A 21,646-nucleotide genomic window follows, 5' to 3' on the forward strand; every position below is an offset into this window, starting at 1 on the left:
AAACACTCCCATATTACTATTAAAGAATTTGAGCTGGACTATGGTGGCACACACCTTTAATCCCAGCCCTTGGGAGGCAGAGGCTAGCAGATCTCTGTGAATTTGAGGCCAGCCTGGTCTAGTTCGGGGACAGCCAGGGCTACAGGGAAACCCTGTCTTGGAAAACAAACAATAAACCCAATAATAATAGTAATAAAACAAATGAGCTTTGAAAAGTAGTTTTCATTTGAAATTCCTTGGCTCCAGGGAACTCCACTTGGCTTTTGACTGTTGGATGGTATTTATCATTGAACTAATACCCGGTAATGTCTTAAGTGCCTTTCAGGTATACCACAATGCTCATCAGGATAAACTAGAGTTAGAAGGTTCTGTTTGGAAAATCCTTATTTGAATTCGTATTTATTTGAAACCTAGCCGTATACTTCTTGTATTTGTGGACCAATCAAAAATTCTTGTCGCGGCTCCAACGTTTTCCTAAGTATTTTAAAAGCCAGACGGGTGAGAGTCCTGTAAGCGTGGCCGCAGGTGTGTAATTGGGCAGCCTGCAACGAAAGTCCCTCTCGACCCTCACCTAAGGCTCCCCGCTCCCACATCCTACTCAGGTTGGGAACAGGCTCGACCGGGCTCCTGACATCACTGGGGGACACAAGGGAACCGATAATGCGTAGCCTTCCTGGGGGCATCCCAGCCTCAGCGCTCGCGACTCCCCTGGTTTCCCAGATTTCCTGCGCAATTTCAGGCGGTCATCCTCCATCCAGGAGGGCGCGCTGCAAGTGGCTGTCACCCAGCACGCAGCTCTGGGACTGGTCTTTGCTCTGAAACTCCAGCCTGAGCAGCTGACACTCAGGGTGCCCCTGGACACGTGCCCGGGACAGAGGCTCTCCAAACCTGAACGACACCCCGAGGATGATCCGTGCATCACCAGCCTCCTTGACCTTAGGCAGACGCCCCAGCCCCCCGGCCATTTTTGGGGCAGCCCCCTCCCCCGCCGCCCCCGGAGTAAAGAGAGAAAAGGACTCCACGGGGTCGGGGACGTGCAAAAGTGATTTCTCGGAAAGAGAGCGCTTCAGAGAAGGCGGATTTGGCAGGCTGCGCTGATTGGGCCGCGCCAGCGCCCCTCCCGCTCCTCAATTAGCTCGCGCGACCGTCGCTCTGCGCGCGGGACCCGCCTTCTCCCCCGCCCCATCTATAAAAGCAGGCGCGCGCGTACGGGCCTCCAGGAGCCCGCGGGCGGTCCCGGAGGCGCGGGCAGCGTGGGAACCGGCGGCAGGTAGGACGCGATGGGGTGGGCGCGGGGGCCGGGGCTGTGGCTCTCCCACCTTCGCCCAAACGGAGTGCACAGCACGTTAGCAGGTGCTTGCTCTGGCTGCTCTCCAAAAACAACAACAACAACCAACAACAACAACAACAACAAAACCCAACCAAATGAACAAACACCTCTCCCTTTAAAATCTGCCTGATGGCCAACTTCATAATGAAGAGAAATAGATCTGCCAATCACCGCGCGGCAGCCCGGCTTCCATGCATGAACTATCCAAAGCTCGCGACTGGGCTCGCCCAGGGACCGACTGGCTTTGATTCTGACTAGTGGCAATCTGATTGCCCAGTGGCGCTGGACTTCTCTGATTGTCCAGTGGCCCAGCTGGCCCCGGAAGGAAAGTCTTCCGTGTGGGTCCCACACAGCTCTCAAGACCAGATTTGCTGTGAGCTTGGCCCCAGGCTATAGGGGCAGACTTTTCCCCTGGTGAGAAAGATTACTTACCCACAGCCGGGAAGGGCGTTCAGGGGGTAGAAACTAATAGAAACCATTCACTAGAATCTTAAAATGGTAGATCACTGTTTTGTTTGTTTTTGTTTTGTTTCTGATACAGGGTATCACTCTGTAGCCCAGGCTCATTCCAATGAGCTCCCGGTTATCCGCCTACCTCTTCTGAGTGTTAGGATTTCAGGCGGAGCTTGGGGGGTGCCCAGGTGCTCAATGGCCCTGTTTTTTTCTTTTAAAGTCAAACGATAAGAGCAGTTTCGTGACAGTTCTAGGTTTGTCCCTTTAAGTTATGGCAGGCTCCTTCATGAAGAACTGGGACCGATTCAGTGTCCCTGAGGAAGCTTGGGGCCAGAAAGAGATGGGTCTGTGATGGATTTCCGTTCAGTGGTGGTCAGACTGTGGCCCAGGGCTGAATGAAAGGGATTACGGTGTGGTGTGAGCCCCGCCAAACATGGCTGGTGCAGATGTTGACAGCTGTGTTAGGCGAGCCTCTGTCCCCTGCCTTGTGAGAAGCCTGACCTAAGACACGTTGCTCTAGATGTAAGTTAGCTGTAGGCAGGATTGGGCCCACAGGGAATGCTGCCTCAAAATCAAGAAGAGGAAGCTAGAATCATGTGAGCGTGTTTATAAACCATTAATTGTCCATAGTTGTAAGAGAGTCAGGCTATGCCTGTCTAGGACCTCAGATTGGCCTCCAAGGCAATAGAGGAGATTGTCCAGGTGCTGAGAGCCGGACCCTGTCAGGTGTTCTTTCATCTGCAGAATGAATGAAAGAAAGCATCCCTTCTGTGTGTACTGTCACTGGCAGGGTGCTGGCAGTTTGTGCTGTGCCTGCCCAGGGGATGGTGGTCCCTCCCAGTCTCTCCCCCTTCCGAGTGTAGAAGAGGCTGGGTTAGAGAATTTTAACCTCCTAGCTTCCATGGTCTGCCATTCACCTTTCCTTTTAAACACCCCTTTTCTCTGTCACCCACCAAGACATCTGTCTTTCACAGTTCTGGGGTGTTGGGTACCCCAGGATCCCTGACAAGAAAGTGCCATTCCTGTTCTGGAAAAAACTCCAGCCATGCCAGGGAAGTCCCTTCAGATTTCAGGAGGCTCAGGGACCATGGGGGTATGGGTCACAAATCTATCTCCAGGAGCTGAGTTGAGGCTTTCAATGGACACATCCTCAGATACTCTGGACCCCTGACCCCAGCTCCCACCCCACCCTCATCCTTAGAGGCCACACAAGACACTACCAAACCAGGAGAGCCTCCTATCTCCTCTCCAGAACAAGCTGTTGGAGCCAGGACTCTACTTGGTTTTAGGGGTACCCAATGCCATTTCAGTTCTCTCCCTAGGTATTCCTTTCTGACTTGTCACTTATGAACTCAGTGGTCTTAGAATACTGGGTTTCTTGAGATAACCTTTCTTTCCTGCCTTTCTTGTGAGGGTCCTTAGACTTAGGAGCCAATGGCTTCCCAAGGTGAAGAGCCCCTGCTGAGGTCAGGGTTTCCCAGCCGTCTTGATGATTTGCTTGAGAGGTGCCTCAGGTGGCACCGCACTTGCCTAGCAGGCACAAGCTCTGGGTCCAGTCCTCAGCACGGGGGAAACGGAGGCAGAAAGAAAGATCAGGCGTCCAAGGCCATCTTCATCAAACTAGGGAGTTGGAGATCAGCCTGCGATACAAAACCCTGCCTCAAAAATAAAACTCAAAACTGACTGGAGTCTGACTCCGCTTTAGCCCTCGCTCCCTTCCAAGCCCACTGGTGGCAGTTAGGGCTGCTGTGTGGCTAAAACCAGCCCTGGAGAGACCTCATCTCCCTCCTCTCAGGCTGCTGCCGTCTTTCCTGGCCCCACTACCACCTGCAAGCGGCCTGGAGTTTCTGACCCTCAGGCCTCTTTCCAGCAATCCTGACTTTGTGGGACATGCTGGCTCTGGATGTGACTATGTTCTTGGGGATATCTTGACTTCTCACTGATGATAACTTCTTTTTTTTTTTTTTTTCCCTACCCCAAGAGGTCATTTTAGTTGGAAGACTAGAAGTGCTGTGTTCTGGTTTTCAGGGTGGGCGTCTGTCCAACTGCTTTGGGGATTTCCAGGCTGTTCTAGTAAATGCTGGCTGCAAGTCCCTGTGCACAAATGCCCTCTCTCCCCACGCTGTAGGAAAAGCAGACCCGAGAGTGTCCAAGTGTGCCATTAGGTGTCTGGGGATGGCGGGCCTGGATATGGAGTCCCTGAGCTGGCTTTGTACTGTCCCTTTGTTCTCACTGAGGGCTGATTGTAAGAGGGACTCCCTGTGTTGTTGGAGGAGTCCTCTAGGATACAGGCTCTGATTGCAGGTACTGTACACACAGCTCCCAGACCGAATCCTTAACACTCTAAGGTTTATTGGCTTCAAGGACACCCAGCCAGCACAGGACTCCAGCTCTAACTCCATCCCAGTGGGAACAGGACCCTATACTGTCTGATATTACTATTACTATCCTAGCTGGCAAAGGGCAACCTGCAAGCAGCCTTGAGGGTGTCCTCTTTCTCGGGTGGTGCTGGGATCAAACTCTGTGAGGAACACTGGCCCCTTGGGTATCAGTAGTCACGCTGGTTCTTAGAGAGGCGAGCAGCTCAGAGAAAGCACAGCATTGTAGGAGAGGGACTTCTTCCTAGCAGGTGCCCTCAGTGTCTGGGACAGGGGGTCAGGGAAGAGCTGGACCCAGAGCCAGAGCTGTGGGTGGGGCACATCTGTGAACAGCCTTTCGGTTTTCCTTTGGGTTTAGGGCCACCGGGCACTGCTGATTTCTCATGGCACTGGTCCAGATGTCTTCCTGAGCCGGCACCTTTGCGTGGACCTCTGATCTTCCGGCAGTCAGTTCCGGGACTGCTCTGACTCACAGAGATGTATTTGTTATCCTGAAAGATTTGCTTTCTTTCCAAGGATGTGTGACCGGAACGGCGGGCGGCGGCTGCGGCAGTGGCTGATCGAACAGATCGACAGCAGCATGTACCCGGGGCTGATCTGGGAAAATGATGAGAAGACCATGTTCCGTATCCCCTGGAAGCATGCCGGCAAGCAGGATTACAATCAGGAGGTGGATGCTTCCATCTTCAAGGTAAAGCCTCCTGCGTACCCACTCAGTGGTTTTTGGTTTCCCTCTGGCTCTGGAGGTATTTAGGGATATCCTATGACTAAACAGCCCACTATTTCAAGAGAAACAAGGAGGAGTGTCTGATTCTGGCACGTTCCCTCATGAGGTTGAGAGTGACTTTCCTGCCCATTCCGCTCTTCTTGCTGCGGTGTACTGACATGCTCTGCTTGGTGTACTAAGGAAGGCTTTGCTCTTTCAAAGTGCGACTCCTTGGCATGCAGGGATCAGCTATAAAGGGCGACAGGCTTCCACAACTGCTTCTGGGTCAGGTTTGAGGGACACCCTGAGCTTGTGTTTTAATGTTTCCCCTCTGAGAGGATTGAGTGCGATCACCGAGGGCAAGTCACACAGCTGGCCTGAGAGGAGTCGGCACCCTCTCATCTCACCCTGGGTGGCAGGTGATGCTCCTGTTTGCACTCTGTACTGCCACGGAGAGAAGCCACTTCTCCGGGATCTCATAGCTCCTGTGTGATGGAGCCTGTGTTTGGGACTGGGTGGTCCAAGGTCTTAACCCTTTATAGTATAGAGAACTAGGGTAATTTCTCATTAAGGACCAGCCCAGCCCAGTTCTGCAGGCAGGCAGGGTCAGACATCCCCTGAGGGTTGTTACACTCATGTATGAGTGTCCCTAAGGTTTTAGGCACCTACATTCGTCTCTGGGAGTTTCAGAGTCTTAGGTCATGGCCAGCCCACACTTCTACTTTGTGAACAGCTGCAGCCTTGGTGGTTTGACCCAGAGTCCAGGTTGTAAACCACTGCCTTTAGCTCAGTATGTCTGGGGCAGGGTGGAAGGTTATGAGGCCCACTGAACTCAGAGGACCAGAAGCTGACTCAAGACCGTTTTCAAGCAGGAAGCAGGGCCTGCAGAGACTCTGACTACCAAAACTGTCTTGGATGGGTCCCTCCTGGGGCACAGTCTTCCCTTTCCAGTGAGAACTCTGAACCAAGCATATGGTGACTAGCATTGACACTAAACTCGGAGGCACAGTGTGCTTGGCTGAAAGGCCATCACGAATCTTCCAGAAAAAAGGGCAGAGTCCTGGACCAGGGGCCTCAGTTGTTGCAGGAGACAGCAGGCCTCGCTTCATCCAGTTCCCTGCTTCAGCAAAGCAGGAGTCCTGAAATAAAGCCCCAGATTTATGCATCTTATGCAACGTTCTTCACGGCCAGCAAGCCGTTTCAACAGCCCTGAGGAGAATGTGCAAGATTCCCGATGTTTCCGTTGGTTACGCAGTCGCTCTGTGTGGCAATCTGAAATGAGACATCAATCTCAGCAGGAATGGCGGGAGATCAACGGGCGGGCGGGCGGGCGGGCAAGTGGCAGGAGATTCAGGGCAGAGAGGGTCTTCTCTGAGCTGTCCTGAGTGGGGCGGGTACCTCCGCATCTTCAGTCAGACTCAACTTGACTGTTGAAGGAACCGTAGGATGAGGCCTTGGGCAGATAGAGCCATCTTAGGGGCCGTCTGCTTAAGTAAGAAACCCACTTTTCTCAGCCAGTTAAAACCTTTAAGAAATGTAGGTGTTAAGGAAAAGTTATATGCTTGCTTCTCTACCAGGGAAAGGGATTACACCAGAGAGCCCTTGTGCTGTCTCCGGGCAGCGTCTTGCGGCTTGCTTCCTGTGTAGACCGCAGGGGGGAGAATGAAAAAGATCCTGAGCTTACCTCAGCCAGGCAAGGGCTGAGATTCCTTGGGCCTCGCTCGAGATAGGCCTGACCGTTTACCACTTACTCTGTGTGCAGAGGGTCTTGAAGGACGGAATAGGGGTTAATTTTCACTTTACTTTATTTTGAGTTTGGAACTTAGGTAGTTCAGGTTGATCTCGAACTTGCTCTGTAGCTGGGTATAACCTTGACCTTCTGATCTTCCTGCCTCTATCTCCTGCGTGTTCGGATTACTGGTGTGGGCCACCATACGTGGTGTATATGGTGCTGAGGATTGAACCCGAGGCTCTTGCATGCCGGACAAGTACTCCTTTATCAACTGAGCTACACTCCTAGTATTAATTTTTCAAACACAGTGCAACACAATGTCAGCAGAGAAGAGCTTCAAGCAGTGGGCGCCCCTGCGGGTCCCAGGACAACTCACTCTGTGCCTTCAGCCCTGAGAGACCATGCAGCTAAGATAGCCCTGCAGAGATGGTTTCTGGCCAGATGTGGCAAGGCTCAGGGTAGGCCTGTGCTAGTACCCAGTGCTGTCTCACGATGCTCCCTGACCATGGAGTCTGATTTGATTGGTACCTGGTATCTCCAGGCTTTCCTCCCCGAGGAAGCATGAGACCAGAATGGAGGGATAAACTGGGCAGTACTGCTGAGATCCCACCGTTCTGGCATGCGCCAGCTGACCGAGATACTGCTGGGGTATCTGTGCTTTCTCGGGTGCCATTGGAGAGTGGGTTCACCCAATGACTTAAGGGGTGTGGTTTTTCACTTGTGTGCCAGATATTCTGGGCTGCTACATCCAGGGAGAGGTACTGCTGGGGAATGCCTTACCGTGTAGGGTGGTCTTCACTGTGTCTGTGGCAAAGAGGCAGAGGTTTCCATGTAGCCCAGCCCCAAAGTCACTGTTCCAGTCTGCTTTGGAGTTCACAACAGCCCACAAGTCAATGTGTAGCCAGCAGTGCCATTTACAATAAAGGCCAGAATTGGAACTGTCTACTTAAAAAAATTTTTTCTAAAAGTGGGTTTGCAGCCATGTCAGAGAGGAAGTGACCACTCAGGCTCGGGGGTAGGAATGTTCCTCCAGCTTCTTGCTGAGCATAGATACAGAACTTGGCATCAACAGTGCAGAGAGCATTGGCCTGGAACATAAGTGTCCCCGGTAGGTGTACATGTGTGTGTGTGTGTGCATTTGGAGGCCAGAGGTCTATCATTGTCCACAAAAAACGATTTCACTGAACCTGGAGCTCAGGGATTAGGCTAGGTTGACTGCCAACGAACCCTGGGGATCCTGTTATCGTGACCCCAGGGCTGGGGTCACAGGCACACATACCCATCTTTTTCTGTGGGCACCGGGGATTTGAACCTGGGCCTTTATGTTTACATGGTAAGCACTGTATTAAGTTGGCCCCTGCTTTGAATTTCTGGCCTTTGCTTAAAGCACAAGCTTTGGATGGGTCAGAAAAAAGAAATTAAATAAAAAGAAAAAAAAAAAAGAGGCACTTAACAGGGACAACAGTTGGCTGCATCTTAAAGGGCTAGAATCATGCAAAAAAAAAAAAAAAAAGCCCAAACAGATGTTCTATTAAGAGGAGAGACCGGTGGATACACATGTGTTCCTTTTCATGCTGGAGGTGTTATGTGACAAAGCAGAAAGTCTTTGACGGTGCTGGTGAAGCCATCCACATTTTCCTCTTTGGACTTCATGACCTAAGACACCCCTCTTGCCTCCTCCCCAGGTCCTTCAAGCCAGAGGACTTTGCCAAAGCTGCATCCTAGGCTGTGGGGAGCCTGGGTTCAAATTCCAGCTTTGCTGAGTGTTTTGGGGGACCCTTACCCAGCTCTTGTCTGTTGAGATACAGTGGTCTTCCTGAAGTCCAATTGGGTGCTGACCTTGGACAAGGGTTGATGGCCAGGAAAGGCTCTGGGGGAAGGGGGCGGGCGGTATGCAGCCGGCCTTTGAGTTGAACTCTGTGGTTTGTGTCCCTCTGTGTTTACTGAGTTTCTCTCTCGTTCTTCAGGCCTGGGCAGTTTTTAAAGGGAAGTTTAAAGAGGGAGACAAAGCTGAACCAGCCACGTGGAAGACGAGGTTACGCTGTGCTCTGAACAAGAGCCCAGATTTTGAAGAAGTGACTGACCGGTCCCAGCTGGACATTTCTGAGCCATATAAAGTTTACCGAATTGTCCCCGAGGAAGAACAAAAATGTAACTATCTGTTGGGACCAGGAAGCCCTCTAGGAACCTCCTTCACCCCCCCCCCCCCCACGCTTAGCTCCTGAAGCCCTCAGTCTCCACAGGGCTAGAGCAGACATGCCACCCACAGGGTTTGGGTGCCTGGTTTTAGCTCACCAGAGTTGTTCTCTCTTGTGTAAGCAGACATAGAGAGCTGCTCTGCTGACCTCATACGCCATGTGCTGTCAAGTGGCAGCTTCCTGCAGAGGGAGTGGCCCAGTGGAGGCAGGGAAGGGTGGTGGACTCTGGGTCATGGCAGCCAGAAGCTGGAGGGAGCGAGTCCCCGGAGCTCAGCATAAACTCCTCCAAATGGGTTTGAGGCTCTGCTGAAGTCTGTGATGCAGGATTCCCTGCTGCTTCCAGGCAGTCTACAGAGGAGGCTGGGGAGGAGTGGGCAAGGCAGGGACGGGCGGTAAGGTCCAGGGAAAAGTTCTCCAGTTAGACGGGCCGGCAGTGGGGACATCACTGATGGCTTCGGTGTGTCACTGCTGGAGAGGATAACATCAATGCCGAGGTCTTTTCCAGCGGTAATGTCCTAAGAGCATCTGTAAAGGAATGAACGCACACTGGCCTTCCCCAGCAGAGCCTCGTGGCTCCCAGGGCCTGGTCCGTTCTGTACTGCTTCTGGAAGGCCGGCTCCTTTGTCTTCGCAGTGATTTGAAGCAATAGGGAAGTTTCTTTCAGAGCCCTGCTCCCCCAGGACCAGCCAGGCTTGATCTGGTTAATGACCCTGACTTGTTTATAGTGTGGGTGGAGCCCCCTCACCTGCAGGTTTGGGGGTGAAGGAGAGGCAGAAGGACATAGCATTTGCATGGCATTTGTCTTGGTATACTGTACTGTGAAGTTGAGTGGTTTGCCTGCCTCTCTGGCTGGCTGGGTGGGTGGGTGGGGCTCTCAACCTCTGCTTGCCCAGCCATGGCTTCTAGGTGAGTCTCTCCACCTGGATGAAGCAATGGGGAGAGATGATACAGGTTCCTGGGGGTGGGGAGCCTGGCGGGGGGTGGGGGTGGGGGGCGGAGGGGTTATTGTTCCTGCTGTGTCTCATGGAGGTTAACTTCCTGAGGCAAATGTACCCAGGGAAGAGGTACAAAGTGGGTCAGCACCCATCTGGACCAGGATACTGGCCGATGAAAGCATTGGTCCCCTGGGAGGCAGGCAGAGGCTGTGAAATGTCATGTGTGTGACTTCCCCATGTGGCACGTATACACACACACACACACACACACACACACACACACACACACACACACACACGCACACACGCACACACGCACATGCACACGTATAAAAGGGCAAAAAGATTTTCTGTTACCTGGCACTCCCTACCTTCCAGGAAATCTCTGGGTGTTTGATAAAAACCCAGCCTAGCAAACTTACCTTCAGTATATGGGCCATAAATGCCTGGTATAAAATGCACCCGGTGGGGTTCAGATAGAAGGAAGAAGCCAAAGTCTGGCGCTTGTCCTTCACAAGCCAGTGTTTACAACCCCTCCACCACCCACCACTTCTCCCTTTTTGACTTGGCAGATCAGATGACCCGGCCATGAGAAGCAAGGGCTGAGCCTTTCCCAAACCTTCCAGCAGCTGCTGGTCAAAACCAGCGAGGACGCTCACTACTCCCGTTTCCTTAATTCAGCATTTTAAGAAAAGGTTGCAGTGTGCTCGGCTGCCCTGGGTCATGGTGTCTGTCCCCTTTCCCATAGGCAAGCTGGGCGTGGCACCTGCAGGCTGCATGAGCGAAGTTCCTGAGATGGAGTGTGGCCGCTCAGAGATTGAGGAGCTGATCAAGGAAGTGAGTGGAGGGGGTCTCAGGCGTCTTCCAGGGAGGATGGGACATTGCTTCTAACCCTCAGAGGCACTGAGAGCCTCAGGCTCTGCAGGGAAGTGAGGGACACCCCAGCTACCTCCCCAGGCCAGCCTCCCTTTACTGGTCAGGCCCTGCCCATCCAAGCATAGTTAAACCCATTGAATAGCAGCTTTGAAGGTCTCCATGGAGTCTTAGCCTTGTTTCTTAGCCAAGCTTCATATGGAGGTCTCCATCGCTTCTGGTCATCCCGTCGGCCCTCATGGTAACTAGATGGCTTGCTTTTCAAGACACAGGTTTTATTCCTGAGTGTGTTATAAGATTGGATGACTGAGGCCCGTAGGATCCACTAAAGGTGGTGGGGACCAGCCTGTGGCTCAGCGCTCACCTATCGTGTACGACAGTTCCCAGCAGCATACACAAAACACACATCTTAGAATAATCCCCCATCACATGCATGGTTGGCAGCCTGGAACTGAAGGCTCAGTGGGCTCCGTTTAAGTTAAACAGATGGCTTTTTTGTGTGTCTGTTTTTAGCCTTTATATTGTGTCTGTACAAGGTGGGGTTTCCATAGCTGAAACAACCCTTTAAGCTTATATAAGCAAGATGAGGTCTCTTTAGACGGCAGCTGGCCCAGACCCTGTCACCTCAGCTACTCAGGAGGCGGAGGCAGGAGGGGTTAAGACCTGCTTGAGCTGCAGAATGAATTCAAGGTAGAAAACTTCACGAGACCCTGCCTTGAAATCAAAAGGGGAAAAAGGCTGGCAATGACATAGCTCCGTGGTAGAGCGCTCGCCTCGCGTGCACAAAGTCCCGGTTTCCATCCCCAGCTCAGTGACATCATAAAAATAAAACCAAGACTGTTGTTAGCAACGACACATCAGCTGTGTGGTCTGCAGCATTCTGTGGAGCACTGCAGCCGGCCAGCATCACCTTCCCAAGCTGCCCAGCTCTGCGGCACATGGCCGTTGTGATGTTCTGGGTGGTCTTGGTTCTGTGTCTCCCCCACCCCCACCTTGTCTTGTTTTCGGTATAAGCCTTTACTGCCAACTTGCCTGAGCCAGTAGATGGTGATGATGTCACACCAGGGTCACAAGCAAAGGAGGTTTCAGGACGTCTCCTAATTGGACCCATCCACCACTGAAGGCCCGAGAGCCCTGTGGCTCTCTGAGTGAGATTCTCAGCACAGTAGAATTGGCTTGGTGTCACCCCAGAGGGTTGCCCCAGAACTGGGCTATGTCTCCCAGCATCTGAAGGCCAGTGAACTCTTTCATAGCCAAGGCTAGTCAGGATGCCAGCCCAGTGGGTTTGTAGCTTAGGGTCTGATGAATTGCAAAGGGAAGCTCTGCTTTTCTCTCATGAGATAAAAGTTGTGGATTTAGTTGTGTGTCTGATATTGGGTTTTACAAACATGGGGTCAGGTGAGTGCTGTGCTGGTGACCCGGGACTCAACTGCTCTTTTCTGTCACCTGGGTCTACAGCCTTCTGTGGATGAGTACATGGGTATGACCAAGAGGAGCCCATCCCCACCAGAGGCCTGCAGGAGCCAGATCCTCCCTGACTGGTGGGTCCAGCAGCCCAGTGCAGGTGAGTGTGGCTGTCCGGCACTAGCAACCACTAGGCTCTTTATGTTAGGGTAGGAGGTGCTTGCCACTGCTAGGATCCATGTCCTGTGGAAGGGTCATGAGTCACAGCCGGGGACCGAGACAGCCAAGCTGCAGCCTCTCAGGCAGGCACAAAGGTCTTGGTAGTCATGCATGGTCAGTCCCCTCCTGTAGTCCCCGGAAGCTGAGAGGAGCCTGCCAACATCCCCAAGCCTCAAGGGAGGTCCCAGCTCTCAGCCACCTGTCTCTTCCTGGCTCACTGTCAGGGCAGCCCCAGAGCCAGAGAGAGCCAGGGCGTTAGGAGCGGGAGGGGAGCTCAGTCAGGAATAGGCGTTAGTTTGGAACCACTTTGGGCAGTTTTCATGTCTTGGTGGTGCCTCTTGTTTGCTCATCCATAAAATGGGCCACCAGGACCTGCCTGGTAGGATCCACAAGTTAAATAAAGGATTCACCCCTTTGATAGTATCTGGGAGGTACACCCATGCTGTAGCTACTTAGAGGGTCATTCACCTGGGCCCCTACCTCAGTGTGTGAGCAACTTTTATGGCTCACAGACATCTTGGTTTCCTCTTTTGCCTCTCTCCTGCTAAGACAGGAACTGCTGGGAGGTCTTAACTGGCCTTGCAGGACTGTGAGGTTTCCAGGCTGTGGGTGTTAGTGTCCTGCAAGGGGCCTTGCGCTGCAGGGGTGTGTCTTTGGCAAAACTGCCTGGGACTCCAGCTTCCTTGTGAGACAAGTCCCCAACCATTGTGTATGGTCCTTGGGGTAGCAAGGAAGCTTAGCACAAGGACAGGAACCTGTAGTGCAGAGGAAGTCCCCTCCATCATGGTAGGTTTCTGTGTCTCACGTAGAGTGAGGTCTGCCCACTAATGTTGACACCAGCAGTGTCAGCCTCTCATCTATAGCTCAGGGATACTTGGGTCCTCCCTGCACCAGCCCAGCAAGGCATATCCTTTCTTTTCTCTGCTTACAGGCCTGCCACTGGTGACCGGATATGCCGCCTATGACACACACCATTCAGGTACCAGGGTACTCTGGGAGAGCATGGCACAGGCTCTGCTTGAAAATAGCCCCATGATGTAGATGGGGTCATGAGGTCCCACAGACAAGTGTGGCCTAGGGGTAGGCTCCAGAGACTGATTCTTCTTCCTCGTTCTGTGTGGTTTGGGAGCAGTTATAGTCATCCAAGAGTGTCCTCAGGGACAGCTCTGCAGCCGGGAATGTAGGTTGCTGGACTGCCTTGGCCTCGCGTGGTGGGATCTGACCTCTTGGGGCGTCAGGTTCATCATGTGTGAAATGCTGTACTATTCCTAACACGGTCTAGTAGGGACACAGCTGGCCAGTGTCTCCCATGTAGGGTCTGTCACCTCCTCTCACTTCCAACTCTGTAGCAAGAGTCCTAGAGATGGTTGTACTGATATACTGATGGTGCTGAGGCTGGTGCAGATGTTGGTGGTGCTGATGGTGCTGATGTAGATGATACTGATAGTGCAGATGTTGATGGTGCTGAATGGCTATGATGCTGCAGATGCTGCTGATGCTGGTATGGATGCTGATGGTGATGATGTGGTTGCATCAGTGCTGTCTATAGAAGTTGGACCTGGTTCCTCCTCCCAGCCCCCATGCTCCCAGACTCAAGATAATATTTACAGATACCTGTATGAAGCTAGGCTCTTCTCTGACTAGATCATAACCTAAAATAACCCATTTATTTTAATCTACATTCTGCCACGTGGCTGGTTACCTGTGCTCAGGGACCATGTGTCCCTCTCATCACAACTTCCCGGGAGAATCTCCCGCACTTCGCCCTATCCCAGAATTTTCTCTCCCTCCGGGATGTCTCTCTTCCTATTTCCTGCCTAAGCCATAGGCCGTCAGATTGACTGTTTCCAGGAACAATGTCCATACAGATGTATGAAGTTCCCTCTACAGCTGCCTTAATGAGTGAAATGATTCTTTCTCCTGGAGCACTGTAGATGAAGAGCGAGCCTTCATCTGAATTCTCCCCTCCCTCCCGCTCCCTCCCCACCTGCGGTCTTCTGGCTGTCTCCTCTGCGGTCTGTGTTATTTTGTCTCTCTGTTGTGTGTGTCTGATGTCTGTCTGTCCCTGACAAAGTGCTTTGCTCTGTATTTATGGAACAGCACAATAGGTACAGTATGGGAAAGGACTAAGGGATTATCTTTTTATAGAGATCTGGAGTTTTTTTTCAAGTTAAGACGTTACTTTGCTGACCCCGGCTGACTGAGAATAGCGTGCGGCCCTGCAGACATGCTATTGATTTATATCCTCGTGTGCCTTCCAACTCTTAGGGGATATTTCTTTTGATTATGGTTGCTTTTAACCTATTGGCTGTTTTCAGCGAACGATTACCATAGTGTGTACAATGTATGCATGCACACACACACACACACACACACACACACACACTACTCTGGTCATAGGCACGGAAGGGTATATAATTTGAGATTTAAGCTATGCATTTAGCTTGTGTTTTAAAAGCTGATTGAGAATCTGGGAAACTGAGGCGACATAAGGTTGGTTGCATGGGTCTTTCAAAGGCAGGTTAAACGGGCCGAGAACACAGTATGGAGGCAGAGCAAGGACGTAATTTTAAATGGTCTCAAGGCCAATGGTTAACCTGGTTGCAGAGCCTGACAAAAGTTCAGTTGCTGAAGGCAAGAGGTGTTTCTGGAAAAAAGCTATTTCTATAGGTGACGGCGCTCCTGATGGTGGTGATGGTGGTGGTGGTGCTGCTGCTGAGACTGATGGTGCTGGTGATGATGATGGTGGTGGTGATGTTGAGGATCCTGATGGTGGTGGCGATCATGGTACTGATGGTGATAACGCTGGCAACCATGGTCATGGTGCTGATAGTGATGGCTGGTGTTTGTAGTGTGATTTTGGGTGCCAGAGTCAAGGGTGACATTCTTGTGGGCTCTTGTCTCTTTCCCATGCTATTAACCTCCTCTAGGTTATGAAGACAGGTCGTTTCCCATTTCAAGGCCCTGGGCAGTGTGACTGATGGGTCTCAGAGTGGGGATCTGCCATCCTCACTGCTGCTCGCTGTGAGGCAGGTGGCATCTCTGTGCCGTCCTGCGAGCCACCGTGCTGCCTGGTTTCAGGACAGGCTCGGTGGGGCTCAGGGAGAAGCCCTGGGAGCTGTCACGAAGGTAGAGGCAGGTGCTCACCAAGTAAGAAAAACACAAATAGACGTTCGCCCCTCTCTCTAGTGCTGGCCTGTCCATGTGTTGGGGTCCTTTTAGATCTGGCTGTGGATGGCGAGCTTAGCTTGTACAGCTTCCACAAGCATTTGTCTTCTCGACTGCCCTCAAGGCTTCTGTAACCCACTCAGGAGGCCCGGGGTCACGGGCTGAGCCTTTGGCCTTGTCAGCCCCGGGCTGTGGCCCTGAGAATCTGCTGACCAATGCATTCTGGGGCCACACTGGCCGGGCCAGACCTGGGGCCTTCTGAGTGAGAGGTAAAGGCAGGCTGTGGGGAGGAAGTGCCCTTGAGCCTTGCACAGCTGCCTCAGCACAAGTGAGGGAAGCGAGGTGCCCTCAGCCACAGCTGGGAGCTCTTCTTCCAGAACCCAGGCCACATGCCCCGTCTCTGTAGATACGCTGCAGCCGGGCTTCCTGACTGCAGAGATGACCTGGGGTGAGATGGGTGAGGCAGGGGGACCACAGGGAGTAAGGGAGACCATGGCACTGTGCAGAGCCTTGACTCTGAGGTCTAACCCATGGTAGCTGCCTCCCTGTGGTAAGCAGTGTTATAGGTCTTGAGACCAGGCTAGGATAGACTTCCTATTTATCAGAAAAACCCAGACCTCTGGCTTTTAAATTTTATTTTATTCATTGATTTATTGATTTATTTTTAGAACAATCTTGAGAGATGTGTAGCTCGAGATGGTCATGAAGTCACAATCCTCCTGCCTCGGCCTCGAGTGCTCTGGCATGAGGCACCCCTCTCTGTATTTGCCACCCACGCCAAGGCTTTCTCAGAGGTGCTCTGCTGTCAGACCTCTTGAGGCTGCCAATTTGTTCCCAGCCTGTGTGCATCTAAGGAATGGGTCAAACAGCAAGGCTTTTTTTGGTGTGTCAGCACTTCAGGGTGAGGCAGAGCCAGCCTGCTGTGGAGAAAAATGCCAGGCTCCCCCAGCAGACAGCTGGAGTGGCAGGGCTTGCCCTTTCACCTCTTCAGCCTGCAAAATGGCTGCGGTGACCAGCGATGTACCACAGGGGCCAGATGTATGGATATGCCCAACCCCCGCAGAACCAGGGATTTCAGTACGTAGTCTCAGGGGTCTCACCTGTGGACCATATTTTGTCCCGTTTCCCTGGCTCCTGTGGTCTCACAAGAGACCCCCCCACAAAGCTGGCGCTCTTGTCATCGCTACCTTGCTGATGAAGAGCAGGCACAGAGAGGTGGAGCCGCTTGCCTCAAGTCACACAGCTGTGAGGAAGCAGTGCTAGAATTCAGTACGAAGGCGATGCAGATGGCGATGCTGATGATGCTGATAGCGATTTTAACGGTGGGCCTGGGAGTGAATGTGGGGCGAGCTGCTGGTGTCACCCACACAGGCCCACCCAGGCAGTGGTGCAGTTGGTGACTGCACAGCTTTAGGACACCATGAGTTTGGGGAGCTATCAACTTGTGTGGCTCCAGAGAGAAGCCTGGATTGGCCTGAGGTGGCGAGGCGAAGCTTAGGATGCACAAGGCTGCCGACAGTGGAGAATTCAGTTTATAGCAGTTACAAAGCTTCTCCAACAACAAGCCTCTAGCTCTGGGCTCCTGGTGTCCGAGCTTCCCTCCCAGGAGTCCCGCCTCTATGATTCCCTCCCTGGAGCCCCGCCTCCACACTAGCTGTTAGTCAGGGGCCGCTGGGCCCTCTGCCTTGTGTTTTTCTCATCTTTCCACTTTGTAACCTTATCTGGAATCCGGTTGTCCTTGCCTGCAAGAGGACGTCAGTACCTTCAGTACCGCCTGCTAGACAGGAAGCCAGAGGCCGGAAGAAAAGGAAAGTCAACGAAAGCCAAATACTGGGTTGGCACGTTTCCAGCCTCAGGGTTCAAGTTCAAAGTCTCCCTCCCACCCAAAAAAGATCGTTGGGATTATTATGGTCGGTTGGTGCCAGACTGAAGCTTTTCTCTCTTTTTAAAACTTTTTTGTTTTTTGTTTTGTTTTTGTTTTTCGATTGATGGGTTTACGTTGTGGCACTGGGGATGAAGCCTAGGACTTGAGTGCGTGAGGGAGCGCTTCCCCTCCGACCTGCACCCCAGCTCCTGAGGTGACAGAGAGAAGGGTTGGCTAGGATGTAGCCTATGGTCACAGCTCCTGCCTGTGCTGCTCATAGGTGGAGAGAAGGCTTCTAGGTCTTTCTGGAGGACAGGCTGTGTGTAGGATTGTACAGAGGCTTTCGATCTGAGTCCAGGTCACAGTGTTTGTGATAATGTTGATACCTTCACAGGTGGGTTTCTTCCCATCTCTAATGGGGGCTACCGAGTGCAGGGTGACTCGGGAACCAGAGCCATAGGCAGCTCATGAGAATTACATTGGCATGCTTGTATGTCTTGAGCTTGGTACAGGCCTTCCTAGATCTCTCTGTGTTTGCGCATGTGCATGCACATGTGCACATGTATGCATGAATGCATGTTCACACCTGTGCTCATGTGTGTGGAGATGTGTGTGTATATGAATATGTGTTCATATGTGTGTAGGTTCATGTGTATGTGAATGCGTGTTCACACGTATGTACACGTGGAAGCCAGAGGCAAGTCTCAGGTATCATTTCTTGGGCATTGCCCGTCTTATTTTTTGAGACAGGGTCTCCTGCTGGCTTGGATCTGACCAACTAGGTGAGACTGGCTGGCCAGCCAGCCTCCGGGGTCAGCCTTTCTCTGCCTCTCATGGGCTGAGATTACCAGCAAACAGCACTTGGAATGAGGAATAGACTCTGAGCCTTTAGGGGAGGCACTGGGGCTCCCCATCTTCTAGGCCTGATGGCCCTGTGCTCTTGGCTCCCACAGCTTTCTCCCAGATGGTCATCAGCTTCTACTACGGGGGCAAGCTGGTGGGCCAGGCCACCACCACCTGCCTTGAAGGCTGCCGTCTCTCCCTGAGCCAGCCGGGGCTGCCTAAGTTGTATGGGCCGGATGGCCTGGAACCCGTGTGCTTTCCGACGGCCGACACCATCCCCAGTGAGCGGCAGAGGCAGGTGACCCGGAAGCTGTTTGGGCACCTGGAACGTGGCGTGCTACTGCACAGCAACCGCAAGGGCGTGTTCGTGAAGCGGCTGTGCCAGGGCCGCGTGTTCTGCAGCGGCAACGCGGTGGTGTGCAAGGGCAGGCCCAACAAGCTGGAGCGGGACGAGGTGGTGCAGGTCTTTGACACCAACCAGTTCATCCGAGGTCAGTACCAAGTCACCTCGCTGCCACCCACTGTCCCTGCCTTAGAGGTCACACCCACCTCCTTCCTTGTGCCTCCTGTATCATGGGCCAAGTGCACTCTTGCATGGCTTTGGCAGTGGTATAGCTGGGGGAACCCTTGGAAGCCTAGCCTGCCTGTGCTTTCTGAGCGCCTGGGCAACCCTTTCCTCACCTCCCCCTCGGTATAAGGACAGCAGAGTTGGAGCCTTTCCTTTTGGAGTTGACGAAGCTGATGGTTGTTCCTAGCCTGGGAACGGCTTAGCAATGCAGACTCCAGGGCCTCAGCCTGCCCAGGCTCGGCTTCTTTACCCTGACAGGGTCCCTAGGGGATGTGGCATGATTTAGTGGGCAGGAGGATCATGGAGAGAGAGTTCCAGGCCAGCCTGCACTGCACAGTGAGATCCTGTCTCCCCAAAACAAATCCAGACCAACAAAAAGTTCCCCAAATCGCCTAGCAGTATTCGGGAGTGACAAATCCCATGGGTCCTTGGTTGGCTTCTAGCTAAGCAGCCTTGTATCCTAGGCCCCTTTCCTTGGCTGTTGGGGGATCTGTGACTTCCTTCCAAGTTCTGTACCCCAGCCCTGGGCCCTGGCTACACACAGCTCAGCGGTTCACTGGTGTCTGTGTTCTTCCAGAGCTGCAGCAATTCTACGCCACCCAGAGCCGCCTACCTGACAGCAGGGTGGTCCTGTGCTTCGGGGAGGAGTTTCCGGACACTGTGCCCTTGCGCTCCAAACTCATTCTGGTGCAGGTGAGAGCCGGCAGCAGTGTCTGCCTGTGCCCAGGGTGAGAAGAGACAGCAAGGACTGGGGGCTCCACCTGGGCAGAGGTCGGGGACTAGATCATACGTGGCTCTTGTCACCTCTGTGATGGCTTCCCACGTTGGGACTCTCTTCATTTGTGTTTCCTTCTTCCCCTCTCTGCTTGCTCCTACTTTCCCTCCCTCTGTTCTCCTGTTCCTCCCTCTTCAGGAAATTTCTGCTTGTCCAGTGGCCCTAAGATCTAAGTGACAGATCACGGTCTATTTGACTATGGTCTGAACGGTGGCACTCTTGTAGATGTAATGGTGACAGTCTGAGGAGCAGCCAGCCTGGTTGGAGCAGTTCTGGGAGAACACTCTTAGCCATGTGCAGGAACGCTGCCCACCTGGCTCCATCTTGTCTCGGAGGGGATTGGAGGACCTGTGGTGGAGGATGGCCCCAGTTCCCCTCCACCTTGATTCTGACTTTGCACATGGCCCTTGCAGGTAGAGCAGCTGTATGCCAGGCAGCTGGTGGAGGAAGCGGGCAAGAGCTGCGGTGCTGGCTCCCTGATGCCAGCCCTGGAGGAGCCCCAGCCGGACCAGGCTTTCCGCATGTTTCCGGATATCTGTACCTCACACCAGAGACCCTTTTTTAGAGAAAATCAACAGATCACCGTCTAAGCCTCAGTCCGGGCACCCCACCTCGCCTGAGCTCAAGCTTCAAGAGTCTGTGACTAAGAGAATTCCGAAAGGATGTGGAGCCCTCTGACTGGGGTGGGCGGGTGTCCTCCAAGGGGCCTCCGGAAGCCCACAGAGGGATGCGCTCCTGCTCAGGCAGGTGTCAGAAGCTTGCAGGGGCTGTGGCCGCAACCTGTGATTAAAGCATTCCTTTCCTGCGTTTCCCCCTTCACCACTAATGGCTGGCCTTTCTGTGTGCTGAGGTCTTTCGACAGTTCAAATCATCTGGTGGCAGCAGACTCGCCTTTGCCCTTCTGCGGCCGAGGGCGGAGATTTATGACTTTCTCTGCTTGGTTGGAGAAGAAGAATCTTTACTATTCAGCTTCTTTTCTTTTTGGCCAGAACTCTGAAAAAAAAAAAAACTCTTTTTAAGACAATATTTGTATTCTCACAGGCTCAGCTGTCAATCACTTGAGACCTTCCCTGTAAAGTGGGGCAGATTTTAAATATGGGTGTAGATACTGCTTGCAGCCTTCGCAGGAATTTTGGTTGTGGTTCATTGATTCACACAGACTCTGTGTCAGCTGACAGGGCTGTGTGGGGCATCAAAGGAGGACCAGGCACTGTGGAGAAGACCCATTCACTGGCATCTCACCCTTCCTTGTCCAGCTCCATACCCAGTCCTAAGACCCAGTGAAAAGCCACGTCCAAACTGTGCTCTGGGCTCATCAGTGCCCACCCACGTACCAGGGAAAGGCACACACCCTACCCAGTGGGCACAGAGCGGAATGTCCCCCTACCGCACCATTTGCGCCCCCAATCTGGCTGTCCAACCTAGTTTGTAAGTAATCTAAATCAGTGACTATAGCCCCGCCTAAGGGACACTTCCCGGAGGAGGGAGCCGCTGAAAAGGAGTTAGTTTGAGGGTCAGTACACAACAGGGGCAGAAAGCCAAGCAGATGTGGGGGCAGGGAGAGTCATCATCTGCTTTTGTCTGAGAGAAGGAGAGCTTCTCCGTTTGTTCAACTTTGTAACAAGCTGGGTTACATGCTCCACGCAGCTAGAGAAGCCTAGGTGCTCTGCATTCCCTGGGGAACTGCAGGAAAGCCTTACCTGCTGACTGTTGCTCTGGGGAAAAGCCTGAGGGTCCAGAGCAGCTACAAGCTACAGGCCATACCTTACAACCTGAAAAGCTAAGGACCACGGTGACCTTCCCGGCTACTGTGTGAAGGTGCTGGGTGGGGCCTGCTCAACAGACAGGGTCGACAGAGTGTGTGATACATGCAAACAGAATCCTTGGAGTGTGTGATACATGCAAACAGAATCCTGGGCCCCTGCTTCTCCCCCTCAGTCAAAGCAGGAGTGTCCCTTCCGAAGCCAGGACAACCTGTTCACAAGGCCCCTTGTCACATGTCACCTTCCACCTGCCTCAAGGAGTGCTAGTGTCCAAATATTTATTTTTGTATTCTCTTAAGAAGTATTGATTTCATCCTTTATTAAAAAAAGTTGCTCTTTCACAAAAGTAATGTTTGTTTCTTTTTTTAAAAAATCACTTTTGAATATAGTTTTCATTAGATTCCAGGATTTTTTTTTCTTTTTAAATTTTGATGTTA

General features: G+C 52.6%; 1 protein-coding gene across 2 annotated transcripts; it reads left to right on the forward strand.

The window, feature by feature from the left end:
- Positions 1-1,218: 1,218 nt before the first annotated feature.
- On the forward strand, positions 1,219-21,555 carry Irf8 (interferon regulatory factor 8). 2 transcript variants are annotated; one of them, NM_008320.4, is made up of 9 exons: positions 1,219-1,270; positions 4,678-4,852; positions 8,567-8,750; positions 10,481-10,569; positions 12,064-12,169; positions 13,160-13,207; positions 18,214-18,594; positions 19,249-19,364; positions 19,860-21,555. In NM_008320.4, the coding sequence occupies exons 2-9, from the start codon at positions 4,679-4,681 to the stop codon at positions 20,034-20,036; spliced, it is 1,275 nt and encodes a 424-aa protein (NP_032346.1). In that variant the 5' UTR covers positions 1,219-1,270; position 4,678; the 3' UTR covers positions 20,037-21,555. The 2 variants fall into 2 exon arrangements, with proteins under 2 accessions (NP_032346.1, NP_001288740.1); NM_001301811.1 differs by lacking the exon at positions 1,219-1,270 and adding an exon at positions 3,500-4,087.
- Positions 21,556-21,646: the final 91 nt, after the last annotated feature.

The sequence above is a fragment of the Mus musculus genome, chromosome 8 (genome assembly GCF_000001635.26).
Source record: "Mus musculus strain C57BL/6J chromosome 8, GRCm38.p6 C57BL/6J".
In the NCBI taxonomy this organism is placed as follows: Eukaryota; Metazoa; Chordata; class Mammalia; order Rodentia; family Muridae; genus Mus; species Mus musculus.